We start from the raw sequence: 24933 nt of genomic DNA, 5'->3' as shown, positions 1-24933 counted from the left end.
CAATTAAAACTGTACATCTAAGTGAGAAATGTCTGTTTGAGTGTGCGTGTTGGTGCGCATGGTTTCATAACTGCGCTGCGTGCTTCTTTGTGTAAATGTGTGAATTTGTGGTATTTTCAAATGTATGTGTGTGAATGTACATGTGTGGTGTGTGTCTGTGCATGTGTTTGTGCAAATGTCTGAGTGAGTGTAGAGGCGGGGGCTCCCCTGGGGCCTGGCAGTATGGCGCTGTAGTGCTGCACACTCCTCTTGTGAAAACGCCTCCAATGGGACCGGGACAGCTGTGGCCAACCTATACCGCTTCACGGGCCATAACAAGCCTTATGACACACACCCACACACACACACACACACACACACACACATATCCACACCTATTACTCCAATCCTGCCGACTCTGTCTGGCTGTCTGTCCTTGTTTTGTCTGTCAGGAATTCTTCTCTCTCTCACACACACACATACACAGTAAAATCCTATTTCTCTTTTTCTCATGCAGTCTCCAGCAAAGTGATGCTTCACGACATATGGGAAGGTAGCTTTTTTTTCCCCTTTTCATTCATACAGCCCACTCTTTCTGCCTCCCACGCAGCGGCTTGGTGTCCAGGTCAAACGCGACTAACAAGGGGGTTGCTGCTTGTGTGAAAAGAGTTACGTTTTAATTGTAAGGAAACTGTCACTTTATTGTGTTTTTAGGAAAAAACTGATCTATCTTCAATGCTAATTTTCACACAAATGCAACGAGAGAGACTTTCTTTTAATTTCATTTATTTAACAGTCACCAGATGATGAGATACATTCTCTTAAAAAAGAAATAGACAACAAAACTGATATTATTTTGAGGTTTTAAAAACTATTATACAATATTCTTAATATATAGATTTTGTACAAAATAAAAGTCAGTAAAAGGGGCAAAGGGAGAGTGACATCTTAAAAAACAGAGAAAAAAAGAGGAAGGGGATAGGAGTTGACTCAAACAACTACCACATGTAGGAGTGACAAAGACCAATCTCTTTCATAAATAAATATAGGATAATTAGACATCATATATAGCTCTCTTTCCAATAGCAGGGCATTGCTAAATTTATGTAGCATAGGTTATAACATCACTGTTTTGTGAGTCCCACTTGCTTAAAAAATTCCACGCACTTTCCACACAGAGATTAACTGGAACCAGCGTTGCTAAAAGCCCTGAAATAAAGGTATTTACCTCAATAATGGGTCTGATAGTCTGTGCCGTGCTTGACCTTTGGCTGTAATAATAACCCCCACCCCATCCTTACCCCCCCCACCTCCTTTCCTTTGTGTGCCATACTTGGTACAGACCAAGTGCAGAGAGTCTCCTTGAGGGAACAAGAGAATAGGGGTGTCCTCTTTTTTTCTCTCCCAAGGCCAGTGAGAAACAAGCTTCAAACTCCCCCATTCACAAACAGAGACAATTGAGCACATGTGGGAGGGGTGCATTGGAGTATAGGAAGGTCATACCACACTACCAACATCATTTCACCATTGAATTCCAACCCTTACACTATGGATATTTCAGCGCTGTCCTTGTTGGTCCTTAGAATTTCAACAATACAACAACAACTACAAGACAACAGAATAAACACACAAAAAGTGGATGTGGATGGCTGTGGGGCATTACAACCTTGTTTGACATAGGCTCATGCCACTCAGATTGGCTGATTGTTTTCTCCTTAAATCTCTCCCTTTGCACCTATTTGAGTATTTGAAGCTCAGGGTATAAGCACTGAAAACATGGGAACAGGGTAACACAAAATACAGATAATGGAGATGATTTACAATACAAATACACTACCTGTTTTCAGACACACACACACCTAAAGAGCATGGAAACTGAGGCTAATGATTGATCCCACTGCAACAACAGACTTTTGTTCTATCCTTGTCTCTATCTTTTCCTTTTTGTACCCTCTGTGAGCAGGCAAGCGGACAGTGACATTGGCCCTTCTCAGAGCAGGACAGCAGGCAGAGTGACTTGGCGTTAATCACAGTTTTGTCTCGCTTTCTTGGCACATTAAGTTGGAGAGGCCGGGGTGAGAGATGGAAGGACAACGTTTTAGATTCTCAATAATGACGTGTCGCTGCCGCATCACTTTGGAGATTAAAAGCAAGATGCTGAATTTCAATCAAGCCACATTAATGGCTTGGTTTGAGGAATGGTCACTTTGTCTCCACTGGCAGGCAGAGAGAGAGAGAGAGAGAGAGAGAGAGAGAGAGAGAGAGAGAGAGAGAGAGAGAACTGGCATGAGAGGCTCAGGTGAGACAAGGTGATACGACATTATAATTCACCAAATTGCATGCTAGCCAGTAATGATAGAATCCATTTAACGATGTAGTGGCAATATTCTCGAACCAATGGGAAGAGAAAAGTCAAAGCACCAAGGACTAAATGCATGAAGCTGTAAATGTAAACAGAACTGCTGATGTGAGATAATTAATTGGATCTGATGAGCATGTGAATGTCATTATCATTAAAATAGTAAACTGGTTTTAGATCAGAGTTCTAAATATATTTTATAAATACATTCAAACCAGTGTCAAATGAGGATTGAATGTAACAATATTATATTAATTCATATTTTAAATTTGGTAAGATGAGTGATGAGGAACAGGCAACGTCTAAGGTTTTGAAAACCAAAAAAAAAATGTCCCCACCACTGACAATGACAGCATATGAGAAAAGGAGTCCAATTTTAATTCAATGCCAAGATATGACACTTTATCAACGGAGCTTGTGATTTCCTCATTTGCTGGCGTCAAATGCTGCAGCCACCTTACAAAACATGCCAAGCTCTGCCTGAGCTGCTCTGTGAACGCATTGCACTGTGAGATGTGACCCACTTGCAATAAAGTGCATTGAGAGTTCAGTTCTCATGGTAGATGAGAAGCGATGTTGGGCAAGCACAGCTGAGAGATTGTCATCACAGTATAGCTGATATGAATAAAAACCTAATGTGACATGAACTAGATCTCTCGGGGGGGAAGGGAAATCAAAAGAGGATAGGGTGACAGAAGAATTGTCAAGACAACAAAGAGAGACGGGAGTGTTGGTCCTATAGTCTCTGTGTCAAGTCAGGAATGTCACAGTTGAGCACAGTGCTTCATGGGTAGGGTAGTTCTTTCGGAGGGTAGGATGTGTTATCCTCGACTTCAGCCAGGCACCCAGCTCTGGTTGCTATGAGTTTGCTGTGGACCGGCCAGACCGCTCATTCCCATCCCCATGCCCATTGTCACACCCATACCCATACCCATGCCTATGCCCACCCCCTGGGCAAGGGAGCAGTCAAAGTTAAAGTCCATCTCCTCCCCAGAGTCCATAATGTCATGGAGGAGGATGGACTCCACATCACAGTCTAAGCTACCGTGGAACATGTCAATGTCCAGGTCAGCCGGTAGTCTCTCATGGGGGTGAGGTTGGTGATAGGCATGGTAGTTGCTACCAACACTACCATTCCCCATCCCTTGGCCATGGTGGTACGGTCCATTAGTCATGCCTTGGTGTAGTGGGTCAGGGTAATGGTTGTGACGGGGGTGGGGGTGTGGGGCGGTGGCCACATGGCAGGAGTCCTGGGGCATGCCAAGCATACCTGCTGGGTTTGGGGGGAGGGTGGTGGAGGCAGGGAGGTGGGCATGTGATGGGGGGCTGTACAGGTAGGGAGCTTTGTGGTTGTAGGTCTGCAGCTGATTGCTGCTGCCGCGTGGGGTCAGGGCTGCAGCCCGGGGCGGTGTGTGGTTATGGCTCTGGCTGAGGTTGTGGCCGTTGTGAGCGAGGCTGTGAGGTGAGTTGTGGTTGTGGTTGGTTACATTGTTGTGACTATGAGTATGGCTGTGAGTTCTGTTATGGCTGTGAGCTGAGCTGTGACTATGAGGTCCATTGTGCCTGTGGCCATTGTGGTGGCCAGGGTGGTGGCTGTGATGGTTGGAGCCTACTCCATTACTAGCTTGACCCATCATAGGATGGCTTTCCCTCTCCTGCCCCAGCATCATGTCCTTGGAACAGTATTGCTGCCCAGCTGCACCCCCTGTTAGCAGACTCTGCAGGGCATTGGTGCTGGAGTATGCCCGCATGGTTCCAGAGAAACTGGCTGGTTTGTTCTCCTGAATGGTCTGCATGGGTGAGTGGTGGCACAGCATCCCCATGCCTGTTGCACCATAAACGCCTGCACCATAGGGGCTCTGTCCCTTCACTCCAGAGCTGTAGTGGTAGACAGGGGTTTGGTGCTTATGTCGTCCAACAGCCGGATGCTGCTGGTGTTGCTGCTGCGGCGGGTGATGGTGATGATAACCATCCTCCATCAGCTGCTCATCCAGACTGATGGCACCTGTCAGGTTAGCCAGCTGAGGCAGCTGCTCCAGAGGAGGACAGTGATTCCCTGCTCCCATGGATGGAGAGCGAGCACTGGTTGGTGAAGGGTAGAGGTGGGGGGAGGTGGAACAAGACAGGCCACCCTCCTCTGGTTCCTCTGGCTCTCCCTCTGCGAGGATGGGTGACAGACGCCCACTCAGGGTGGAGGCTGACGAACTAGCCCTGGAATGGAGGTCTGTCCAAGCGTCAAACTCTCCATCTGTCCCAGATGCCCCTCCAGCTCCTGAGAGCCCTTTCCGTGGTGGGCTGCCATGGTCGGGGGAGCCCTGGAGCCCCACCACAGCAGACCCTGCTCCTATCCCAGGACGGCCAACCCTCTTGCCTCGGACACGGCCTTTGCTTTTTAGGTATTTGGTGCTGTTATCCATGGAGACTGCTCGCCTACGGGGGGCTTTGCCCATCTTCCCTCCATCTGGGTTCAGCATCCACCAAGAACTCTTCCCTGTTCCCTCATTCTGCACCCTGATAAAACGTGTGTGGAGGGATAGGTTGTGTCTGATGGAGTTCTGCAGAGAGATGAGAGAGACACACTGTGAGACAGAGATCAAATTAAATTGCAATATATATCACATCATTTATCATTACACAAACTGCTTTTCTGAGGTGAACACATTAAATGAGTGGAATTTGCATAAGATTCATAGAAAATGTTCCACAGGAAAATGAGAATTGTTTACATCAAACATAAAAATCAACAATGCAGACAAACCTAATCACAACCACAGCTGTCACAATTGCTTATATATCATTCAGTCTATACAGGCTGAGTCACAGAAAGAAATGTACCAAATTATCAGGTCGCTTCCATGTCTATTATTAGATATACAAAACACACAGAAGTAGATACACAGCCTTCAGTGCAATCAGTGTCAACAAAAGTCAGAAAATTGAGTGCAAATTCAAAAACACAAACGTGTTTGCAGGACAGCTACAGCTGGCACGGAGCAAGACCCTGTCAGCCTCAACCAACCTGAAATGACCTGAGACTCAGTCCTGAGACACTCTCCTTATGTACGTCAATCCTCCCACTTTCATTTCCATCAATCCATCTGTCCTCCTCTACTTCTCCTTTCAGCCGGGCTGATGTAAGCTGCTGTGGTTGGGCGTACTGTATGTTTGAAGTCGGTGCCAGTCTGGCTTAGTGCCAGCCCTGTCTCTTTCGCTCTCGTAGCTTGAATAGGGGGATGTATCGGAAGATTGAGCCGGGAGCAAGGAAGGCTAATGGATGTATCCCACCCTCCGACATCTACCTTCACTGCCTATCTCCATTTCCCTCCCTTGTTCTGTCTTTATCACGATCCCGCTTTCTCTTTTGTCACAGAGTACTACATATTTTGTGACTTGTGTTGATTTTCCTTTTTCTTATTTCACACTTCTTTGCACACAACAGTCATTTTCCACTTCTGCTTTCAATCTATGTGCCTTCAATTATACAGTGTGTCACCAATTACTTTCCCATTATCCTCTACACCGGCACGTACAGTCACTAACTCAGTAATTCATAGGATATAGTTTTTTTTATTATCATTTACATCTCAAGGGTTGCTGAATGCTGAAGGTTCTTGATGTGCAATAGAGTCTGTCGTTGCAATTCTGCTCTTTGTCGTGCGTGAGGCATTTTGATGCTCAAGCAGGAAAATATCAAATCAAAAGCACCTCCTGTGGTTCAGGAATATATAGGTACAATAGATTGTTTCAGATTGAGGGGTACTCACACTTCCCACTACCCACAATCTCCATTATGTTGCGGATTATTTGTATTCACACTGAATTGCACGGCAGGGAAACAAATAAATCAAATTGCGGCAGAGAACACATAAATGGGAGGCGAACTGAATTCAGGTGATCTGTGAATGCCTCCTTGGGTTATCTCGCTGTGACACCTCCGGCATTGGGTAACCATAGCAACCGGGTAAACGTGCAACAGCAGAACTATATCATATTGTGGTGAGAGTCAAGAGAGTGAGAGAGAGAGAGAGATGGAGGGAGAGTGGGGGATGGGGGAAAGGATGCAAGAGGAGGCGGTTGTTTGATGCTGCTGCTCCAACACTAAACAGCCTTTCATCTCGGCAGTGCAGGTCCGCAGGGGATGCCCGCTCCCTGCTTCTGACGGCTTCTCTACGTGCCGCGCCAACTCCCTGTCTCACCCTGGCTGGATCATCCACCTATCATACCACTCCAAATCATCCCCATCAAGTCCTGTGCATGCCTGAATTAAAACATATGTAAGCTTTCATGCCATTCCACCACGGCCTGTCGTAAATGGGGCATCTTTCAGAGAGCTGAACCACTTCATGCTGCAACTCTGTGTGACCTGTCTGATTCAAATTGCGATTTATCCCTGTATGAGGGAAGAGCAGCCCCATTGAACTTGGAGGGATTTGTCATCATCCCAAACCCTCTTTATCTGATGAATCCACCTGCTAGAGAGATTTGAGAGATTTCGGACCATGTCCAGCCATGGCATCGTCATCATCATCATCACTAGCTGCTGGCTTCCTGTCGTGTAGTTTTCCACCGCAGGTTTTTCTCTGTCATCCTGTTTGTGTGTGTGTGTTTTAAAGTCTAAGAATAGCGCAGGTTGCAGGTGGTTTCACTGTGGGTGTGGTTTTGTCCACCTCCTGTTCTCTGAGTCTGAGTCAGGGGCAATTTGGCCAGCCTATGGCCCTCACGCCCCCGAAACAAGCAGTCACTGCTAATCCCCCTCCATCCCCGAGTAATCCCAGACAATCCTGGGCTAATCCCAAGTTGATTCAGGGGCACTCCCAGCTGGGTGTCTCACACAGAGCCATGCCAGGTCACCACGGACACAGTGGGCAGCCTGCATATGCTATGATCCAATATTAATACAGCATAAGGGAAGTTTGAGATGTGGGAAATAGGGACACTCTAAAACCCTTATAGGATGTAGTGTTAAACTATTCCTAATGTTTGTGTGTGTGCATTTTAGTGGATGATTTCTGAGGTAATGAGCTGATGTTAACCATATTTTTGATGCCTCCATTGAATCAGCCACCTTTACTCTGTGTTCTGTCCTTGAGGGTTGGCTTTGCCACATTTCTACCCCTACGGGTTGAATAGAATAAAATTGAAAACTTTATTATGTATTAAATATTCATAAAATGGAAATTCTCTTTCAGCCCCCTGGCTTGCTGAGGCAGACGGATGAAGCCCACAGAAACATACAATGACAGAGAGGAACACACACATCACACGCCTGGGTCCAGGAAGCTGCTTCCTATTCAAATCATACCCCTTTAATACAATGGGCCTAGTGGAGAGAGTTCTAAATAATGAATGAACCAGTGGCTGCGCTTATGCAGGGAGATGCACTGCCTGGCCCCATAATACTGAAAAGAACAGACAGAGTCATAAGTAGTGGTGTGACTTCTTTGTTTTGTTATCAGGGACATCCTCCTTCGTCCTCAGTCTACAAACACAACTCAATCAGGCTGAAAGGGGTTAATTTGGCATAATGGCACATAAAGTAAAAGAGGATAAGGGTAATAGTTTATGGACCAATCAAATCCAATTAAGGTGAACAAGGTTCTCTTGGCAGCAGGAAAACAATCCGCTTGGGTTCAACTCTCATTAAGGCCTAAAAATCCACGGAGCTGAGATAGATTTAGATATTTAGACTATAGATACCAAGCAGCAGGATAGCCCTCTTTGTCCTCAGATTAAAAGCTTAGGCTCTTTTCGAACAAATCTGACATGCTGACACTTTTTCCGCACAACACACAGGTGGACTAAGCAGTAAGAGGGTTTTTCATTGACTCAAGGAAGAAACTGAGTTGTTCAAACCAAACAGACACAGACATTTCTTGAGTGAATCTGGTCCAACAGATTAATGCTTAATATCTGTTGATGAGGTTCCTGGTATTCACCCATAATAACCTCTTTAAGAACCATTCATCTGGCTCTTGAAATCCTAAAATACCAATCAATTGCTCTACTGTTCCCCTCCCTTCTTCCATGCAAACTCAGTTTGATTCAGGGACCATAGAGGCCTATTTAGTGTTGGGAATCAATGAAGTTTAATAGCTATCAGTGCTGAGGCTTAGCAAACATCAAGTTCTGACTAACTACACAATCCACCTGCATTTTGAGGCCAGTATGGGTGCTCAGTATACCATATCCCCACTGTTCACGTCTAACTTCCACAGGCTTGTAAATTAAGTGACTTGCCCCAAATTGGCTTAGTGCCCAACACGTCCCTCTGTTGCCGTTCCCAAGATGTCAGTCAGGCATTAGCATTGGGAGTAGGTATAGTAAGGGGGTTGGGGTAGCTATATTGGGCCCAAATGGTTCATCTGGGATAACCTTACTGACTGGCATGGGGGCAGCTGTGAAGGGGGGTACAGCAGGAGGTGGAGGGGCCAGGGGGTAAAGGGTGGGAATATAGAGGTACCGCAAGGGGCCCCTCCAAGCCACACAAAGGGGTGCCCTCAAAATGCCCCCCACTCACCCATCCCCCTCCATTACTCCCCCATCAGAACCCACTCAAGGTTTTTCCCGCTCACACACCCACACACATGCTCACACACAGAGGGGCGAGGAAACAGGTCAAACGGTTTATAGGACCCATCTTGTGGCGAATGTGCACTCATTCAAACAGAACTGAGTGAGGAACTAAGGACTGTGAGTGGGGTCTGGGAACCAGCAAAAAGAAACCACTCACCCGATTCAAACAACCTCAAGGGTGAAGCAGCGTGGTGCGCTTGCCCAGCTAAGAACACAGCAGCTGTTCTTGTAGTGGCACCGGGTAAAGCCGTTTGCCACACTCGACTGGTATTACCAAACCATTTCATGCAGAATGGAGCCATTATGTATTGTCAAAGGGTATCCCTCTATGGTGCACATTCATTTGATAAGCCCAAATCAAGGGGGAGTAACAGAAGCACTAACTGTGTTTATTGTGATGCTGTTTTTGCCTGTGCAGAAGGCAGGAGGGATCAGGGGGAGGGGAGGTTTCAACACAAGCAGTTTTGTTCAGCACAGGAATGAGTTTTGTCAGCTAAGCCTGTCTCCAGGCTATTGGTGGAAATTAGCGCCGGCTAAATATTCGCTTTCCATGATTGATGTCACGGCTCGCGTTGTCCCTTTGAAGGGAAATAAAGAATTTAGAGCCATGTGGATTAATAGGGACAGGGTAGGGGGAATTTTATGTGTCTGAGGGGGACTTGAAGAGGGACTGAAGGGCCTAATGGCTGCACAGATATGGCACAATGGAGCTGAGACGATATGGTGTATCAGAGAGTGAGAGAAGACAAGTGAGACTATGACAGTGAGTACAAGAAAGAAAATTGGAAATTGTTTGTGTATGTATGTGTGTAACAGAGAGAGGGAGGGAGGGAGGGAGGGAAAGAGAGCAAGAGAGATGTAGCTATTTGCCTGAGAAGCCCAGAGTCAGATGATTAAAATCCCTTTAGGAGGCTTCTTTAAGAGAGACAGATGGGCAGACAGGCCGGTTTTTGGAATGCAATCAAATTGAAAAGATTAAAAAGGAGTCTCTTTTATTAGGAGGTGAGAAACAGTTACTTCTCTGCCACATGCCATCATCGCCTCCACAGCAGTGGTCACGACTGCATTGGCATGCAAGGCACATTACAGCCCTTGTTGGGGAAGAAATAAACCTGGGATTAGGCATTGCATCTATCTCAGTGTATCACTGTGGGGTCTCTGAGGATTGGCAGCATTTGTAATTTCTTGTTGAATAAATACGCTTTACAGGAAAAAGGCAAAAACCTCAGGCTTTCATTTCTTATAGGACCGTTACAGAAAAGGCTAAAGTGAGCCTGAGTAACTCAACTCAAGGACTTTTCACCAATAGCTGTCCTATTACAGACAGAACTTTCACTTAATCTCAATGCCAAATCTGAACAGGTACAATTCAAATGTGCATTCCCTTGGCTGCCATTGTACTTGAATAGACTGAGTTTGCACAGTAGAGTGATTCAAGCACTGTGAAAGGTGCTCTGTATCCGACCCTATTATTCCACAACACTGCAGGAGTGCCATTTATAAAAAGGCTTAAAATGGAAAGCAAGTGTGTGGTAGTGTGTCTGGTAGCCTCAGATCAGGAAGTGGCTGTGGAGAGGGGTGTAATGGAGTTGGTAGGGGATTCCTGCCTGACTGTGCACTAATTGCATCCAATGGCTGGCGAGTCATCAGCCGTGCCCACCCTGGCGCCAAAGGAAGGGTTGGCATCGGGGTGGCAGGGTGTGGGATAGAGAAGGGCTGCCGCAGCTTTGGTGGGTAAAAATAGATGCTGACAGATTAGTAGAGCATCTGAGACCCGGATAGGGGATCGGAAAATCCGCTCGCCTGATGCCAGGGACAGCTGAGTGTTTCCGGTGGGCGCAAAGGGGACACAATCTGGGCATCACGTCTGACGCCCACGCACAAAACAGGGGAGCCTCAGAGTGGGCACATGACCGAGCACGTGCCACAGTATAGCATGGGTGTGGTTTTTCCACTGGGACATGCAAGGTAGGTAGAGCTCGCGCTCTCCCACTGAGAATTCACACAACAGGTGTTTGGGCTGGGCCACCTGTGGGGCCGGCCGCCTGCTCGCACTTCACACCTCGTCTAGGGAGCAAACTAACATTTTCCACTGGGCTTGCCATGCTTTTGTTAAAGACCAACACGTTTCTGGAGAGGCTTTTACAGCTCTTTTTACAAGATCGGCAAGATATGCGTGTGTGCAAGCGTGCACAAGTCAATCTGCATTTATGTGAGCGCCTGTGTGTCTATATTTGTGTATCAGCCCATTTAATAGCCAACAGGCACAGTGTGGATTGGATTATATTGAAAGCTCCCTCTGCTATATACAAAGAAACTGTCGAACAACAAAGGAATCAATGCAGGCCCAGGCTTTTTTCACACTCGGCCTCCACATAATCTCATTCATAACAATGAGAATCTCATTTCCCACATTCTAAAGGTCAGTGCACACCTCTGATCACACTTTAATAAACATCATTCTCAGCGTTTAATTTAATTTCAGCAGAGCAGGAAACTCTTAGGCAGCCATGCACCTGGCATGCAAAATTCATCGGATCGTCCCTTTAATTGCTTCAATTTTACAGTACAGAGAAGAATGACTGCAATCACGGTGAAGAAAAAAATAATGCACAAATACACAGGCACACATCTGCAGACCACACACACATACACACACACAGAGAAACGATAAGTAGAGTGAGTCAAGTGCCAGTTTTGGTTACCTTTTAATAAAATAAGCTTCACATTTTTTTTTTGGACCAGCACCAAGTAGTGGCTCCACATCTCTTTGTCATCACACATTTTAACTCTCACCTAAATTGGCAAACTGTACCAAACAACCACACATATATGCTCAAACACACACACCTATGCACACTCACTCACTCACTCTCTCACACACGTACATTGCACACACATGCCAACATGACACAAAGCCTGGCACACCGGGCACACTCATTACCGCAATGCCAAGCTACCAGTTGCTAAGGAGACCTGTGGGAGAGGGAGGGTTCCTTGTTGTTGCCATAGCAGCCGGCTCGCTCCCTGCCAACTCTCTCCCTCGGGGAGAAACAAGGCAAGAGGTGGGGGGTGAAGTGGGTAGAGGTAGGGGGCAGCGGTTTAATAGGGCTATGAGGTGCAGAGGAACTTCATTAGCCATCAGTGTGCGCCGCACCAACCACTGCTCCCCATGAATGCCTACCCACATGCAACACTTCAGCCTGCAGACTTCCACTTACTCACGCACAGCCAATAGACTCCCACTTATTTGTACACCTATATGGAGAAGAAGATGGAGAATGGCATGCTTAGAATGAAAAGCAGGGAGTTGGGGAGGGAGGAGGGGTGTTGAGTGTATCTGCAGGTGGAGGGGTTGAGTGGGGGAAACAAAGGAGAGGTAGAGATGGTCTTGAATGTGGGGGCCCCGATTGGAAGAGTGGTAGGGATCTGAATCACAGAAGCTTAGGTAGTTAAAGGCTGTATGGAGGAAATTCTCTCTCTAACTGTGCCTCCTCCAAACCAGCCTTGACCTTCATCTACAGCCTCTATCCTTCAAACCTTAGAATAGCACTGTATAGTCAAACACACATATGGTTTTCCTGTCCACAATGCAACTGTACAACTAAGACCGTTTTTTTGTATAGCCTGCAAGGTTACTTTAGAACATTACATTTTTCTCTTATGTCATGTTCATGGTAAAGCACGCACATTTGAAAATGCTGTTTACATGTTGAATGTTTTTCACTCAATCTGCATTTTCAGATAGTTTTCTAAAGGTTTGCCATGCACACTGAAATGTCAACACATGGATAGACAGTTACTTGATATCAGCCACCTCTGCCTCTCTATCCCTTAATTTGAATTTCATTGTAGCCAAATACACAATACGGATATTTGTCATTGACATCTTTCAGTTTCTGTTGTCAGACTATACAACTACAAAATAGTGACTTGTGAATGATGGTTATAAATGCTACCTCTTAACGGAGCTGTTGAAAACACAAATGCATGATTGACAACTTTTCAAGATTTTGCACAGTAACACAGCCAAAGTGCCTCCTATTATCCTACAAATGTCTCTGTGATTATTAGTTTTATTAATTCAATTAATCTATTTGACATTTAATTGTCAATATATGGTTGTACAATGACGTTTCTATCTATCACCTTAATGCGGCAGCACAGGAAGTACCATTGGCCTTGGTTAACAGGTAGCATTTATGACTTTGATTTGGATAGAAGGCCAAAAAAAAAGAGAGAAAATGGGTTGTTAAATGTATCCATATTAGCATACATGGCCTACGAAATAAGGATGAAATTAAGGACAGGAGTGGTTTCATTGACCATATCACTGAAAACTGTCCCCACAAACTTTGGTAGATTTGAAAAATCTGACTATGTCAAAAGTTCCACTCCACAGTGGTGTTTGGAGGTAATTTTGTGCAAGTTTGCAATCCTAATTGGATGGCTAAAAAAATACAAAATGCTTAAATGTCTTTTATTGGACATGCTTAAGCCACTTAATCCACTTACCAATTTTAAAGTGTTGTTTGTTGTTTACAGAGCCATTGTGAAGAGTGCCATCAGGATTCACAAACACATATAACTGCTTTTTAAAAACATTACAGAGCAAGACCAGCATTTTCAAATCTTTCCTTTTTTCGAAAAGCACTATTGAGCACCAACGGTGTAGTTCAAATGGAGAGAAAGAGATGTGTTTTTAAAATAAATCCACGTTAGTGTGGACATGGCCTCATATTTGTGAAATCAAGGAGAAGAGATCTCAACTATAGGGTCAAAGTGATTTCTGTATTCAGGAGAAGTGCCTCAAATATTGACTGCCTGATAACTCATGATGCTCCTGGCTGCCTAAAATTCTGAGTACCAGTGTACAGTATGAACGAGGGAGAGTATTGATTTGGTCTGAATGAACTCTGTGTGGTTATATAAAGTTAAGAATACCACCCACCACCCACCTCAACCTCTACCCCGACCCAAGCTTGACCAATTCAGTGCGAGCTCATAAGGAGAGAAAATGAAGGATACTAAGAGAAAGACACTCCTGACCAACTAGGAGGAATGAGGAGACGGGGGGGGACAAGAAAAGACAGGATTTACCCCTCCTCCCTCCTTCCTCCCCCTTCTCTCTCCGTTTCCTGAAACAAAAAGAGCCCAATTAAGTCAGTTTGAGTTAGGGTCTTATGTGTGTGTCTGTGTGTGCGGGCAAAAATGTGTATCCAAATCATGAGTGTGTATGCAATAAATGGAAATAGGGGGGCAACGTATTGTAAGTTGTAGAGACTGTCTGAGAGGGGCTGAGGGGGAGGAGGAGGAACGTTTGTTGGGGTTGCGAAGGAGAAAGGGATGGGTGAGGCGCACTCTCTCTCTCTCTCTCTCTCTCTCTCTCTAGCCTAAGAGGGCCAAACTTGCTCTCAGCTCCTCGACGGGAGACGCTGAAATATTAATCGCCACGCTCCAGCCGCAGACTAGTGAACACAATCGCTTCAAACTCCCACCCTAATGAGTGTGTTCATGAATGGCTAATGTGCACAGATGGGGGGCTGATGACTGGATAGATCGCAATGGGTAGGTGAGGGAGGGAGAGGAGGAAGGGAGGGAAGAGGGAAAGTGAAATTTTAGCGGGCGTGGTGGAGGTGGTTGTGGTGGTGAGGGGGTGCAGAGGCGTGCCATGACCTTTTAAGAGCCTCCTGAAAACTTAATTAAGACTAGCCCCGCACTACTTTTTCCTTTCTCTTACTCCCACACACACACACCCGCCCATGCTCACATGCCTGCACACACACACACACACACACACACAAAAATTCTCTATGATCCCTCATTCTCATCCTTTCTCTTCCCAGTGTATGCCGATTGTTTACTCCCTTGCCCTTTGCACACACCCCGCTGAGCTGCTGTACAATAGACTTCTGGGTATAAAACTCACGCAGGTTTTTTATGAACAAGTCAGTTTTTTTGGTCATGTTAAAACACATACACATCCACGACAAGACACGACGAGACATTAAAACTGCAGAGGCAGGTATGTCTTTCCTCGCCCCCTACATGGATACATCTCAGAAAGAGGGAGGAACAAATCCACAGGGCTCTGAAGAGCAAGGTGAAGAGCTCTTTCACCTTAAATGCCATTTACTTCCTCAGAGAAGTTGGAGTTGCATCTCACTGATAGGTTGAATCCTAACTGACTCCTAACCTGCTTGCAACACAGGGCGTGCAGGCCAAAGTGCCCTCTCAACTGGAGCTTGTTCTTTGGCAATGTTAATGCTTCACATGTATCTTTTATAGCTGAATCTGACATGTTCTTTCACCCCTGGGGTACTTTTGCCTCAGTATCCTCATCACCGACTATTCTCCCCTTCATCATTTCAAGTTCTGACGTCAGAAACATTTTGGTAACATGTGGAGTGTAACAGAAATGCGGGTTAACACGTCTTCCCAGGACTCTCCATTACCATACAGGCCACATACGGATTAAGAGCACCCAGCGTGCAGACGCATATACAGACACACATACACATGCACCAACATGCATATACTTGCAGCATCTAATTAGAGGAGTGAGATGCTGTGACCTAATTCCTAACCTCTCCTCGGCAGTCAGGATTGGGGCCTCCGCTTGGATCGGTTGGATTAGGGCGGGAAAATGAAAAGTGCCCCACAGTGAGAGGGGGACACAGCAAGATTTCACACATAAGCACTGTCTCATTTAGAATGAATTTCTACCTGCATGAAACATAACTGGAAAGTCTCCATTTTATATCAACATGTCAGATAAAAACTTCATTTTGAACATATCTGCAAAATGCTCATATTGAGCATACATTGCTGTTGCATATTAGCTGACAGTGTTGAGGTTGAGACTGAGACAACTAAGACACCATCATGTGCAGCTAAATTTTATGTGCGACAACAATGTGCATCATGTAATATAATGCATACCATACATTTTGTTGATCACAGACATGTGCCTCTAGTCACTACTGTGGTCAGGTTACTTCATGAGATGACAGCAGTATTTCCTGACACTATATTTGACACCCCAATTGCCCTGAAATGAAGAGATTCCCTACAAGCAATTTTCTATACAATTAACTGACCATGTGATACAACAACAATATATTCTTTATTTACTCTTGCAAGTTAACGTTTAGAAGATATGTCCAACATTAAAGTTATCACATTCCGGAGATATTTTATACTTCTTCTTCTCTGTTTATGTTGCGAAGTTGGTATTCTTCCTCAAGATCAGCCAAAGGCGATATATAAAAGGAAGCTTACCATATATTTTCTAAAAAATAAAGAGAGTCCTACTACTAAAGACTTCTATTTCTTACCTACAAATTCCGCCTCAATAGGATGCTCCCATGCATTTGGGCCCCAGACACAGACTGTAGCTTAAAAACTACCAGCAGCCACAAGCTACTTTCCCTGAGCTGACTGCCAAACACATTCTAGGCAAGACAGAGGGAAACCATTGGAGGTACTGAGAGGGGAATTAACCTTTGAGAAGGAACTGCATTGGCAATGGTCACTGTACTTTAAGTGGTTGAATTCAAGAGAAATCACTTTGCTGTCAACAGAATACTTCAATGCATTTATCATCCTTTGTCTAATTCTGTCATCTAAATTGCTAAATGAAGTGTATTACGTATGCAGTATGTCAAATGATAAATCTGCATCTTTGATGTCATACCTGCAGAAACTAAATGAAATATTCTATGTAGCCTTCGATGCAAACCATTTTGTATCAATGGTGAGGAATTCTTAACGTCAAAATATCTTATCTATTGTGCATTTGTATTGTCTTCTCATTTTCACCATGTCCGCTTTTACAAATTCATCTGTCATCAAGCTCACAGGCCAACAGAGAGACTGGTAGCATCATTATCGAGCTAGCTGTACCCTGTGATTACCTCGATGGCCCACATCTATCCATCACATAAAAATTCCTGAAGACAGATGCAGCTGCATGGAAGCATATTTACAGTAAGTGCGTGACTGTGAGTGCCACTGAGGGGTTTCGTGCGTGTGCAGAGAGGGTGATGGTCACACATACACACACATACACATACATACACACACACACACACACACAACCACACAAATACACGTCTGTCAGCAGCTTTGCATGAGCTGATACATGCTACACCTCTGTATGTTGTGTGTGTGTGCGCGTGTGTGTGTGTGTCACAGCACTCCTGGAAGGGGGCTGCAGCGTTTCCGCCTGAGTGGGACTGTCAGTGGGCATCACTCAGCCTGGCAGTGTGGCAGGACGCAAGGATCATTAGTGGACACTGAGGGAGCGAGAGAGGGAGCAGAATGGAGGAGAGTAAAGGAGAAAAGGGGAGAGAGGGGCAGTGACTGTGTGAGTCGGGCAGCACGTCTTAATATCCGTCTTGAGAGCATTACACACACGGCAGTGCACTTTCCTCTCAGTCACGCAATCACCCCACCGCAAAGACCCCATTGCGGCCCCCTCCTCTGTCATTTTCTCCCTTCTGTCACTCTCCCCCCCACCATCCATCTTACCCCCATTCACCCTGCATCTCTGATTGACCCTCTGCATCCCTCCCCATATCTCTCAAGCTGTGCCCTCACTTAAGCACGGTGCGTTGCAGCTTTTCATTTCCCCAGCTCCCGATTTATCCATCCTACTTCCCTTCTTCGCCTACATCTTTCCATTTCAGCCCATTGCTCCCATTTTCACCCACTCTGCATCGCACAGCCGCTCTTCTTCTTGCACTAAGCATCAACGCTAGTTGACCTACTCTTAACCGCAGCAAGGTGAAACAACTGTTCTACACATGTGAGACATAAGATCTTTTCACTTCTGTTTGCCATCCTTCCTCACTCCGTCTCAGCACTTCATCGCTCGCAGTTGTTCGTGCCTTCAACCACCAGATTATTCATTTGTACATTTACCCATCAATAAATCCATTATTCTGACACTTTGTGTCAGTATGCTTCATGTCCACAGTCAGGCGTGTGCCACTCCACCATCCACCTCTCGCCATCATTCCCCTCACTAACTCACTCTCCTTAGTCAGAGTGATCCCTCTGATCTCCTTCTATCCCTCCAGGTCTGTGACCTGTGCTGCGATGCCCTATGCTGAATACCAGAATCAACATGCCTGACATTTAACAAACAGAACAGCTTCTACAAAGCTAACTGTGTTAGCACAAGTGCTAATTCTCCCCTTGTTTGCTTACACAGTAGGCTTCCAGGTTCGGGGATCCATCTGTTTGCTTTACTATCGTAGCATTTATCACACACAGATTAGGCCTATTCTGTAATACATTTGTCCCAGTGAAACATTTGTGAGCTTGGTTTTGGCACCTGCTGTGAGTGCAGTTTAGCATTATAGCCCTGCTGATGACAACAGTACAATCTGGCCAGATGCCACCTCGGCTGAAAGATTGAAGGTTTTTGGATGGCATGGAGTCAGGAATGAAACTGGCATGTGAGCGTCTGCATATGGAACATGTGACCAACCAGGTGCAACAGAGGACAGTCTGACAGCTACAAGGCAAACAAGGCCACTGAAGCCTTCATCTTTTGGAGATGATTGTGAACCAAATGTACAGAGGTACAAACAATGTAGGTTTTTTCTTTTTTTATTGTTCTTTTTGTAGGCACCACCATTATAAACATCCCTTATTGCAGTGATATTGACATCTTGAAAATCTTTACAGTTGCAGAACTTTCAAACAATGCACAGTTTGTAAAGGTTGAGTAAGGAGTCAACTAGATGCTATCCCACATTCTTACAAATCTCAATCCCAGCCAATATTAAGGCAACTGATGGTTAATAATATTGCCTGTAGGTTCCATCTTCTCCAATGTGAAGATTATTTTTTATTATTTATTATTACTATTGTCCATCTCATGTAACTATAACCTGTATCCCTTTAAGTGTTTTTTTTAACCAAAATCAGACTAAATATAATATATAAAAAAGCAATTCAAAAGATGACCCCTTGGGATTTCATCCCTATGTTCTCTCCATTTTACACACTAATTAATTAATTTATAATAATCTTTTAGTCAAAATAATCCATAGAATAAGCGATAATGAAAATAATTGTTAGTTGCATCCCTATTACTGAAACTGAATCATGCTTTTACTTCCGTGAGGGAATTTGTCAATTCTAACATAATTACTGATAATTACTGATCTTCATGGTCAAACAGGCTGTAAAGCTCCCAACCTCTCCAATTCCTGTCATTAAACACCCATCTATCCTACATTTTCCACTCTCTCATCACAGCCAGGTAACATCGCACCTTAACCACACATCCTCTGTCACTAGCCTGATGCTCACACATGCACACACATACCTTTCTCAAGAGGAACATCAACATTTAGCCCTGTATCTCCTTCTCTCCCTCACATACACACAAATTCCCTAGCATGAATTACAACCTTTTCCTAATCACCATTCCAGACACACAGCGCTGGAAATGTACAAAGAGAGCTCCACAAACGCACACATTCACAACACACAGCCTTGACCCCAGAAGCATCCCCTCTTGCACCTCTTTGGCACTCATCTAGATCTCTCCCCGGCTGGTCTTTGGGCATGGATCACTTGTAAGGATTTGAGAAAAGACTTCGCTAAGCTGATTGCTAAAGGGGAGGGGGGCAAATTACCGTTGCACAACTGCGTAAAAACCTTCTTGGGTCATGACTTGCCTTATGTAATACATGGTGTGTGTGTGTGTGTGTGTGTGTGTGTATGTGTGTGTTCCCGAAATACCACTCCCCCCACCCAACCCCTACCCCACGCCATTTACCCATTTTGCACTAATTGAGGGATCTTTTTTCGGAAGCTGTTATTGCACACATTTAATTATTTATTTTGACGGGAAGCAATCTGGTGGCTAGTGAAGAGACCGTGAATGTGTGTGTGTGTGTGTGTGAGAGAGAGAGAGAGAGTGAGTGACTGAGAGAGAGAGAGAGAGAGAAAGTGAGAGGGAATGGGAGACGGAGCAAGACTAGGTCAGTACAGCTTTTTGAGTAAATGTGTGTGAGGGCAGAGCTACGGTAAGCTAACTGTACTGTATGTCTGTGGGGCTTTGCATGTATGAACAGTATATAAGAAATTTACTGTGTGTGTGCATGTGTGTTGCATCTCAGAGTGCATGGCTCTCTGAGTGCAATGGGAGTGCACTAATGGACGCACACTTGAGCTGAAGTGTGCAGAGTGTAGCTGAAGTGCAGCCAAGTCTGGCTTCCAGTCTTGCTTGGAAGCCCTATAATCTACTCTCTACTATTCTAGCTCTCTTTTCTCTCCCTCTCCATTTTCCTCACTTCCCTCTCCTCGTCTTGCTTCTCCTCGTCTCTCAATTTAATATTTTCATCCCCTCTTCATTGACTGAGCCAGCCGCCCCCGTCTCCCCACTGTCTCCCTATTAAATCTCTTTATCCTGGTTCTGAGAATGAAGACACACGGATCAGCATCGTCGCTGGCTGGCCGTGGACTTTCCTTTCTACTCGGTTCCCCCCCTCCCCGCTGTGCAGTGAAGAGAATGAAATAAGGGAAGACGACATGTAACCACCAGTAGTCTTGACCTTTATCAAGCTCCAGCGCCTGAGGCAGGGTGAATGAGACATTAAGAAAATGACTGAGCATTATTAACCCCTACTTACTTAGACACACACACACGTGGGACACTGTCTGGTCTGAACAATGGATCTGGTGCCTTTATCCTTGGCCGGCACTTTTCTGACAGTTAAGGATAAGCTAAAGCCAAATGATCAAACTGGGAATAACACTTATGCATTCTGCGTCGCGTCACTTTAGAAAGAAAAGAATGGCAAGACCGGCCCGGCCTGCCAGCTCAAGATTGTTTAACTGTGATTGATCCCTTGTTGAGCTCCAGCTTCCCAGCACTCCTGTGAATGCCAAGTCCTGTTGAGAATTGATGCTTCGTTATAAATCCACCGCGCAAGTTCTTCAAATGATGCATCAGCCTCTGAGAGAAAGCTGAACCTGTGAGGGCCAGATGTTAACCCTGACGGCTGCAGTCCCAGCCAAGCTGTACTTCTAATGACAGATCATTTCCCTGTCGTGTGCACGTGTACGCGACTGGTGCATGTGCATGTGTGGCCATCCTTCCACTCCAGTCAATCAATGAGCAGAGACAATTCCCCGAGTGACATTTACGGAGAAGAAAGAGAGCCATTTATCACTTTAGTTTTGGGATAATAAAAGAATGACTGAATGAGCCTGTGTGTGTGTGTGTGTGTGTGTGTGAGGGAGAGAGCAGGCAAGAGAGAGAGCTAAAGATGAAAAGGGGATTTCAAAAGCACATGAAAGGAGCAGGAGAAATGAGCGAGGGAAGAGGGAAATGAGTGATAAAAAGGCTACTTTGTGGGGAGGACTGAGAGTGTGAAATAGAACAAGTGAGGAGAGAAGAGAAGGCCGTGAGTGACTGACAGTGAAAAAGAGAGCACGAGAAAGAAGTATGAAAAAAAAAGCCTGGGGTAAGGAAAGAAAAAAGACAGAGAGACAGAGGAGGGAAGGAGAAAACGGCTCTTGGCGAATTGAGAAAACGAAGGAGAAAGAGGGGGAAGAGACAGAGATGAAAAAAAGGGTCCAAGAGAAAGGGGGAGAGGAGACAGAGCGAGGCAGACATGCTGGGTTCATTCAGGGCTATGAGCAGACTCGGAGTTCAGACCTCACACGGTCAGCATATTAAACACCGGACCCAGTGTCCTGACCCAGATTCATGCCACTGACATACAAATCCAATTGGGGAGGGAAGAATTTCACCCCCCTGCCTGACCATACCTTTCCCTCAAACGCACAAAAACACACACACACCCCTTACCCCCTCAATCCCAGCTGGTCTCAGTCACCTCGTAACCCAACAACCTCGCCCCAATCCTGTAACCTCCCCACACATATGCTGGCTCCCACACAGATTTGCTCACACATGGGTTGTTTTTACACATACAAATGTACACGCCCAGGCAGAACCACACATGTAAAGCAATTTATTTCCAAGGTCAGTTCCCTCTTCTCAGCTCATGCGAGCAGACATTACAGCGCAGCGGGATGCTGCGCCAGTTCCTGACCAGCCTCTACCTGAGGTGACCTCCAGAGCTCCATCCATCAGCCGCGGGCGCAAGGCTCAGCCGCAGCATATCCACCACCCATTAGCATAACAACAAGCATCTTTCTTCAACATAACTCTTGCTAATCCTCCTCTTCCCTGCCCTGCTTTTTTTCTATCCACCTGCCCCGATCTGTCAACGTTAACTACATTTCCCTTTGTGAGGCGGCTCCCTCCATCACTTGCAGGGACCGCCAAGCTCAGGTAAACTGATCGACGGCCCTTATACGCTCTCCTTTCCCCTCCCACAATCCTTTGGCTCATGACAGGGGCTTGATGGACAGGCAGAGAGGAGCGAAAGACCCAGCACGTGGCTGCCAGGAGGGGTCCAGAGATGGAGCGTCGTGAAATACACCGTTTATCTCGTCATACATCATCTCTTTCTCAGGGACAGAGATGGCAATATGCGTGCATGTAAACACACAGATTTACACACATGCACATGCACACGGCCATCAATCCCTTGCATACAGGAAGAGATATCCGACGAAGAGAAAAATTGAATTAGCAAATATGGGCACCATGATTTGTGGGAAGCCAGTTTTGTGGCCGGGAGAGAAATACAGCTTGGAGCACACTTCATCTTATAGCGAGAGGAAAGAGGAAGAAGCATCTGTGTTGTTTATCTAAAGCCCCCATCTAGTTACAATGACTTGATTTGAAATATTCATATACATGTATGACAAGATCAGGCCCATTATGTTGCTCTCTCGGCAGGGCTTCACTGAATGGACTGAATGGAAACCCATCAGTCAGTGTAAATTATGAAGACAAGATACATTACATAAGCCTATAGATCGACATGAGGAGGAGTATTATTGTAGTCCGATATCAATCATGGTAACATACGTTCTACAGTGTCATCAGTATGATAATATGCTGTAGGCTATTTCAAGGATAAACCCACCATTATAATATTTCACAAAGCATATAGCCAAAGCAAAACACATTAGGCTTTGTGTAATGTGCATCATCATAAGGCATTATACGGCTTATGTTTTAGATGGATCTATGGTATAGAAATGGTACTTCAATCATATTGAACCTTAAATCATATAGCCCACAAGGGTGGTTTTTTTTTTACAATTAATCGTTTAGTCTACAAAATGTCAGAAAACTGTGAAGGATCCCAAGATAACGTCTTGTTTTGTGAAACCAGCAGTCCAAAAGTGAAAAAATATTCAATTTATATTTATTATAAAACCAAGAAAAGCAGCAAATATTCACATCTGAGAGGCTGGAAACAGCAAATGTTTAATCGATTTTCAAAATTGTTGACGATTAATTCTCTGCTGATCGACTAATATGATTAATTGACTTGTTGTTTCAGCTCTACAACCTACCACATCATCCGGCAGATTGCGTCTTTGTTGGCCAACATAACAAAACATTCCACAGCGATGCCCAAACAGTGCATGGTCTGTGTCTAATCAGAAATATACGAGGCATCTTTAAGTACAAATAAATCGCATGTTCATAGTACGTTACGGCTATTAAGGTGTACACTAATGTAGAGTGGGCTAGCCTGAGGCCGTCTTGCTGCGATAGGGGTGAGTACTGGAGACGGAGCAGAACAGAGTGGAGCAGAGCAGGCCCTGTAGTGGTAGAGAAAAAGACGGAGAGAGTCGACCCAGCGTGACTACCGCCTGCCTGAGTGGAGCAGCCTGCCTGCAATTAAGGTGGAATCAGGGAGAAATCTGCGCTGCCTTGATAATGAGCCTCGTCTGAATTATTAACGAGAGCTGTTCCCCCGGGACCCGGGCTCCCACTGAGCCCATCAACCCCCCCAACACACCCACATGCACACTCAGACACACACTCATACACTGATGTAGGGAAAATGGAAAGAAATACACATCCACAAACACAAAGACAATCACACATTATGCACATTGACACAGATGAGCAACAAGCATGCTGCTACACACGGAGACCAACATTTTCTAGCACCACGAAGGCCAACACATTTGAATCACACGCTGAAGTGAATATCCAAAGCCATTTACAACATTTGTAATACAAACAACATTTCTCTGGGACCAAATAACTTCATCCGCTGCCATCAGATTGAAACTGACATACTCAGCTCTGTATTAGAATAAGCTACTTTAACATAACACTTAACTGAATTCGAAAAATGCTAAATATCTTTTCATGTGTGAATCCTGTCCATTCAGCTTACTCTACTGATCAAGCGTGTGTAATAACAATGGGCATGTTCTTAACTGCATTGCATTAAGAAACAGCATACTGAGGTATTTCATTTCTGAGCAAGATATCAGATGATGAGTCATTTATTGTATTATGGTATTTATGGTCATTAATGAAAAATGCTTCATTCCAAGAAGTATATTCTGGGAGTAATATTACTATTAACTCAGCTGACAAAGATTTGTAAGCCCTCCCTCTATTCATGTTCAGCAAACCCTCTGAACTAGCAGAATATCAGCACACATGCAGCACACACAGCAGCATACATGGAGTTTTTATTGGAAGGACTACAAGTCACAGGGATACTGATGTCAATAGAATGTGGCTGGAGGGTAACTGAGCAGGAAGACAGTAACTTTTACTCCCATTTTATTGAAATGTGGGTATTGTGGCTGTATGCCTAGAGCTCACTGTATGTCCAGCAGTACTAGCATGACATACATATGCATGGGCCCCTCAACAGAAGAAGACCTCTTTCTGTTCCCTCCCCTCCTCCCCAATTTCATAGCCCATTCCCTGAAAATAAAAAGAGATGTGTTCTAATCACCCAGCACTGGTGTAACACTCAAGGCTGCCCCCCCTCCCGTCAAAACCTCCATGACATCAAACTTACACAGCCTCAGAGAGAAACACACACCACATTCTGTCCCTGCAGCTGTGAACGGTTTTGCCAAAAAATCCGCGGGCA

General features: G+C 45.2%; 1 protein-coding gene across 1 annotated transcript in view; it reads right to left on the bottom strand.

Annotated features, from left to right (window-relative positions):
- Nucleotides 1-3171: 3171 nt before the first annotated feature.
- Nucleotides 3172-24933, bottom strand: part of LOC139290565 (forkhead box protein O6-like) — a 27894-nt gene continuing 6132 nt past the window's right edge. Inside the window, exon 2 of the mRNA XM_070912383.1 lies at nucleotides 3172-4893. Within this exon, the coding sequence (XP_070768484.1) occupies nucleotides 3172-4893 (1722 nt within the window). The remainder of the gene's footprint in view (nucleotides 4894-24933) is intronic.

Source organism: Enoplosus armatus, chromosome 9 (assembly GCF_043641665.1).
Source record: "Enoplosus armatus isolate fEnoArm2 chromosome 9, fEnoArm2.hap1, whole genome shotgun sequence".
NCBI lineage: Eukaryota > Metazoa > Chordata > Actinopteri > Centrarchiformes > Enoplosidae > Enoplosus > Enoplosus armatus.
The sequence above is the reverse complement of the archived record's forward strand: the minus strand, read 5'-3'. Positions and strand labels throughout refer to the sequence as shown.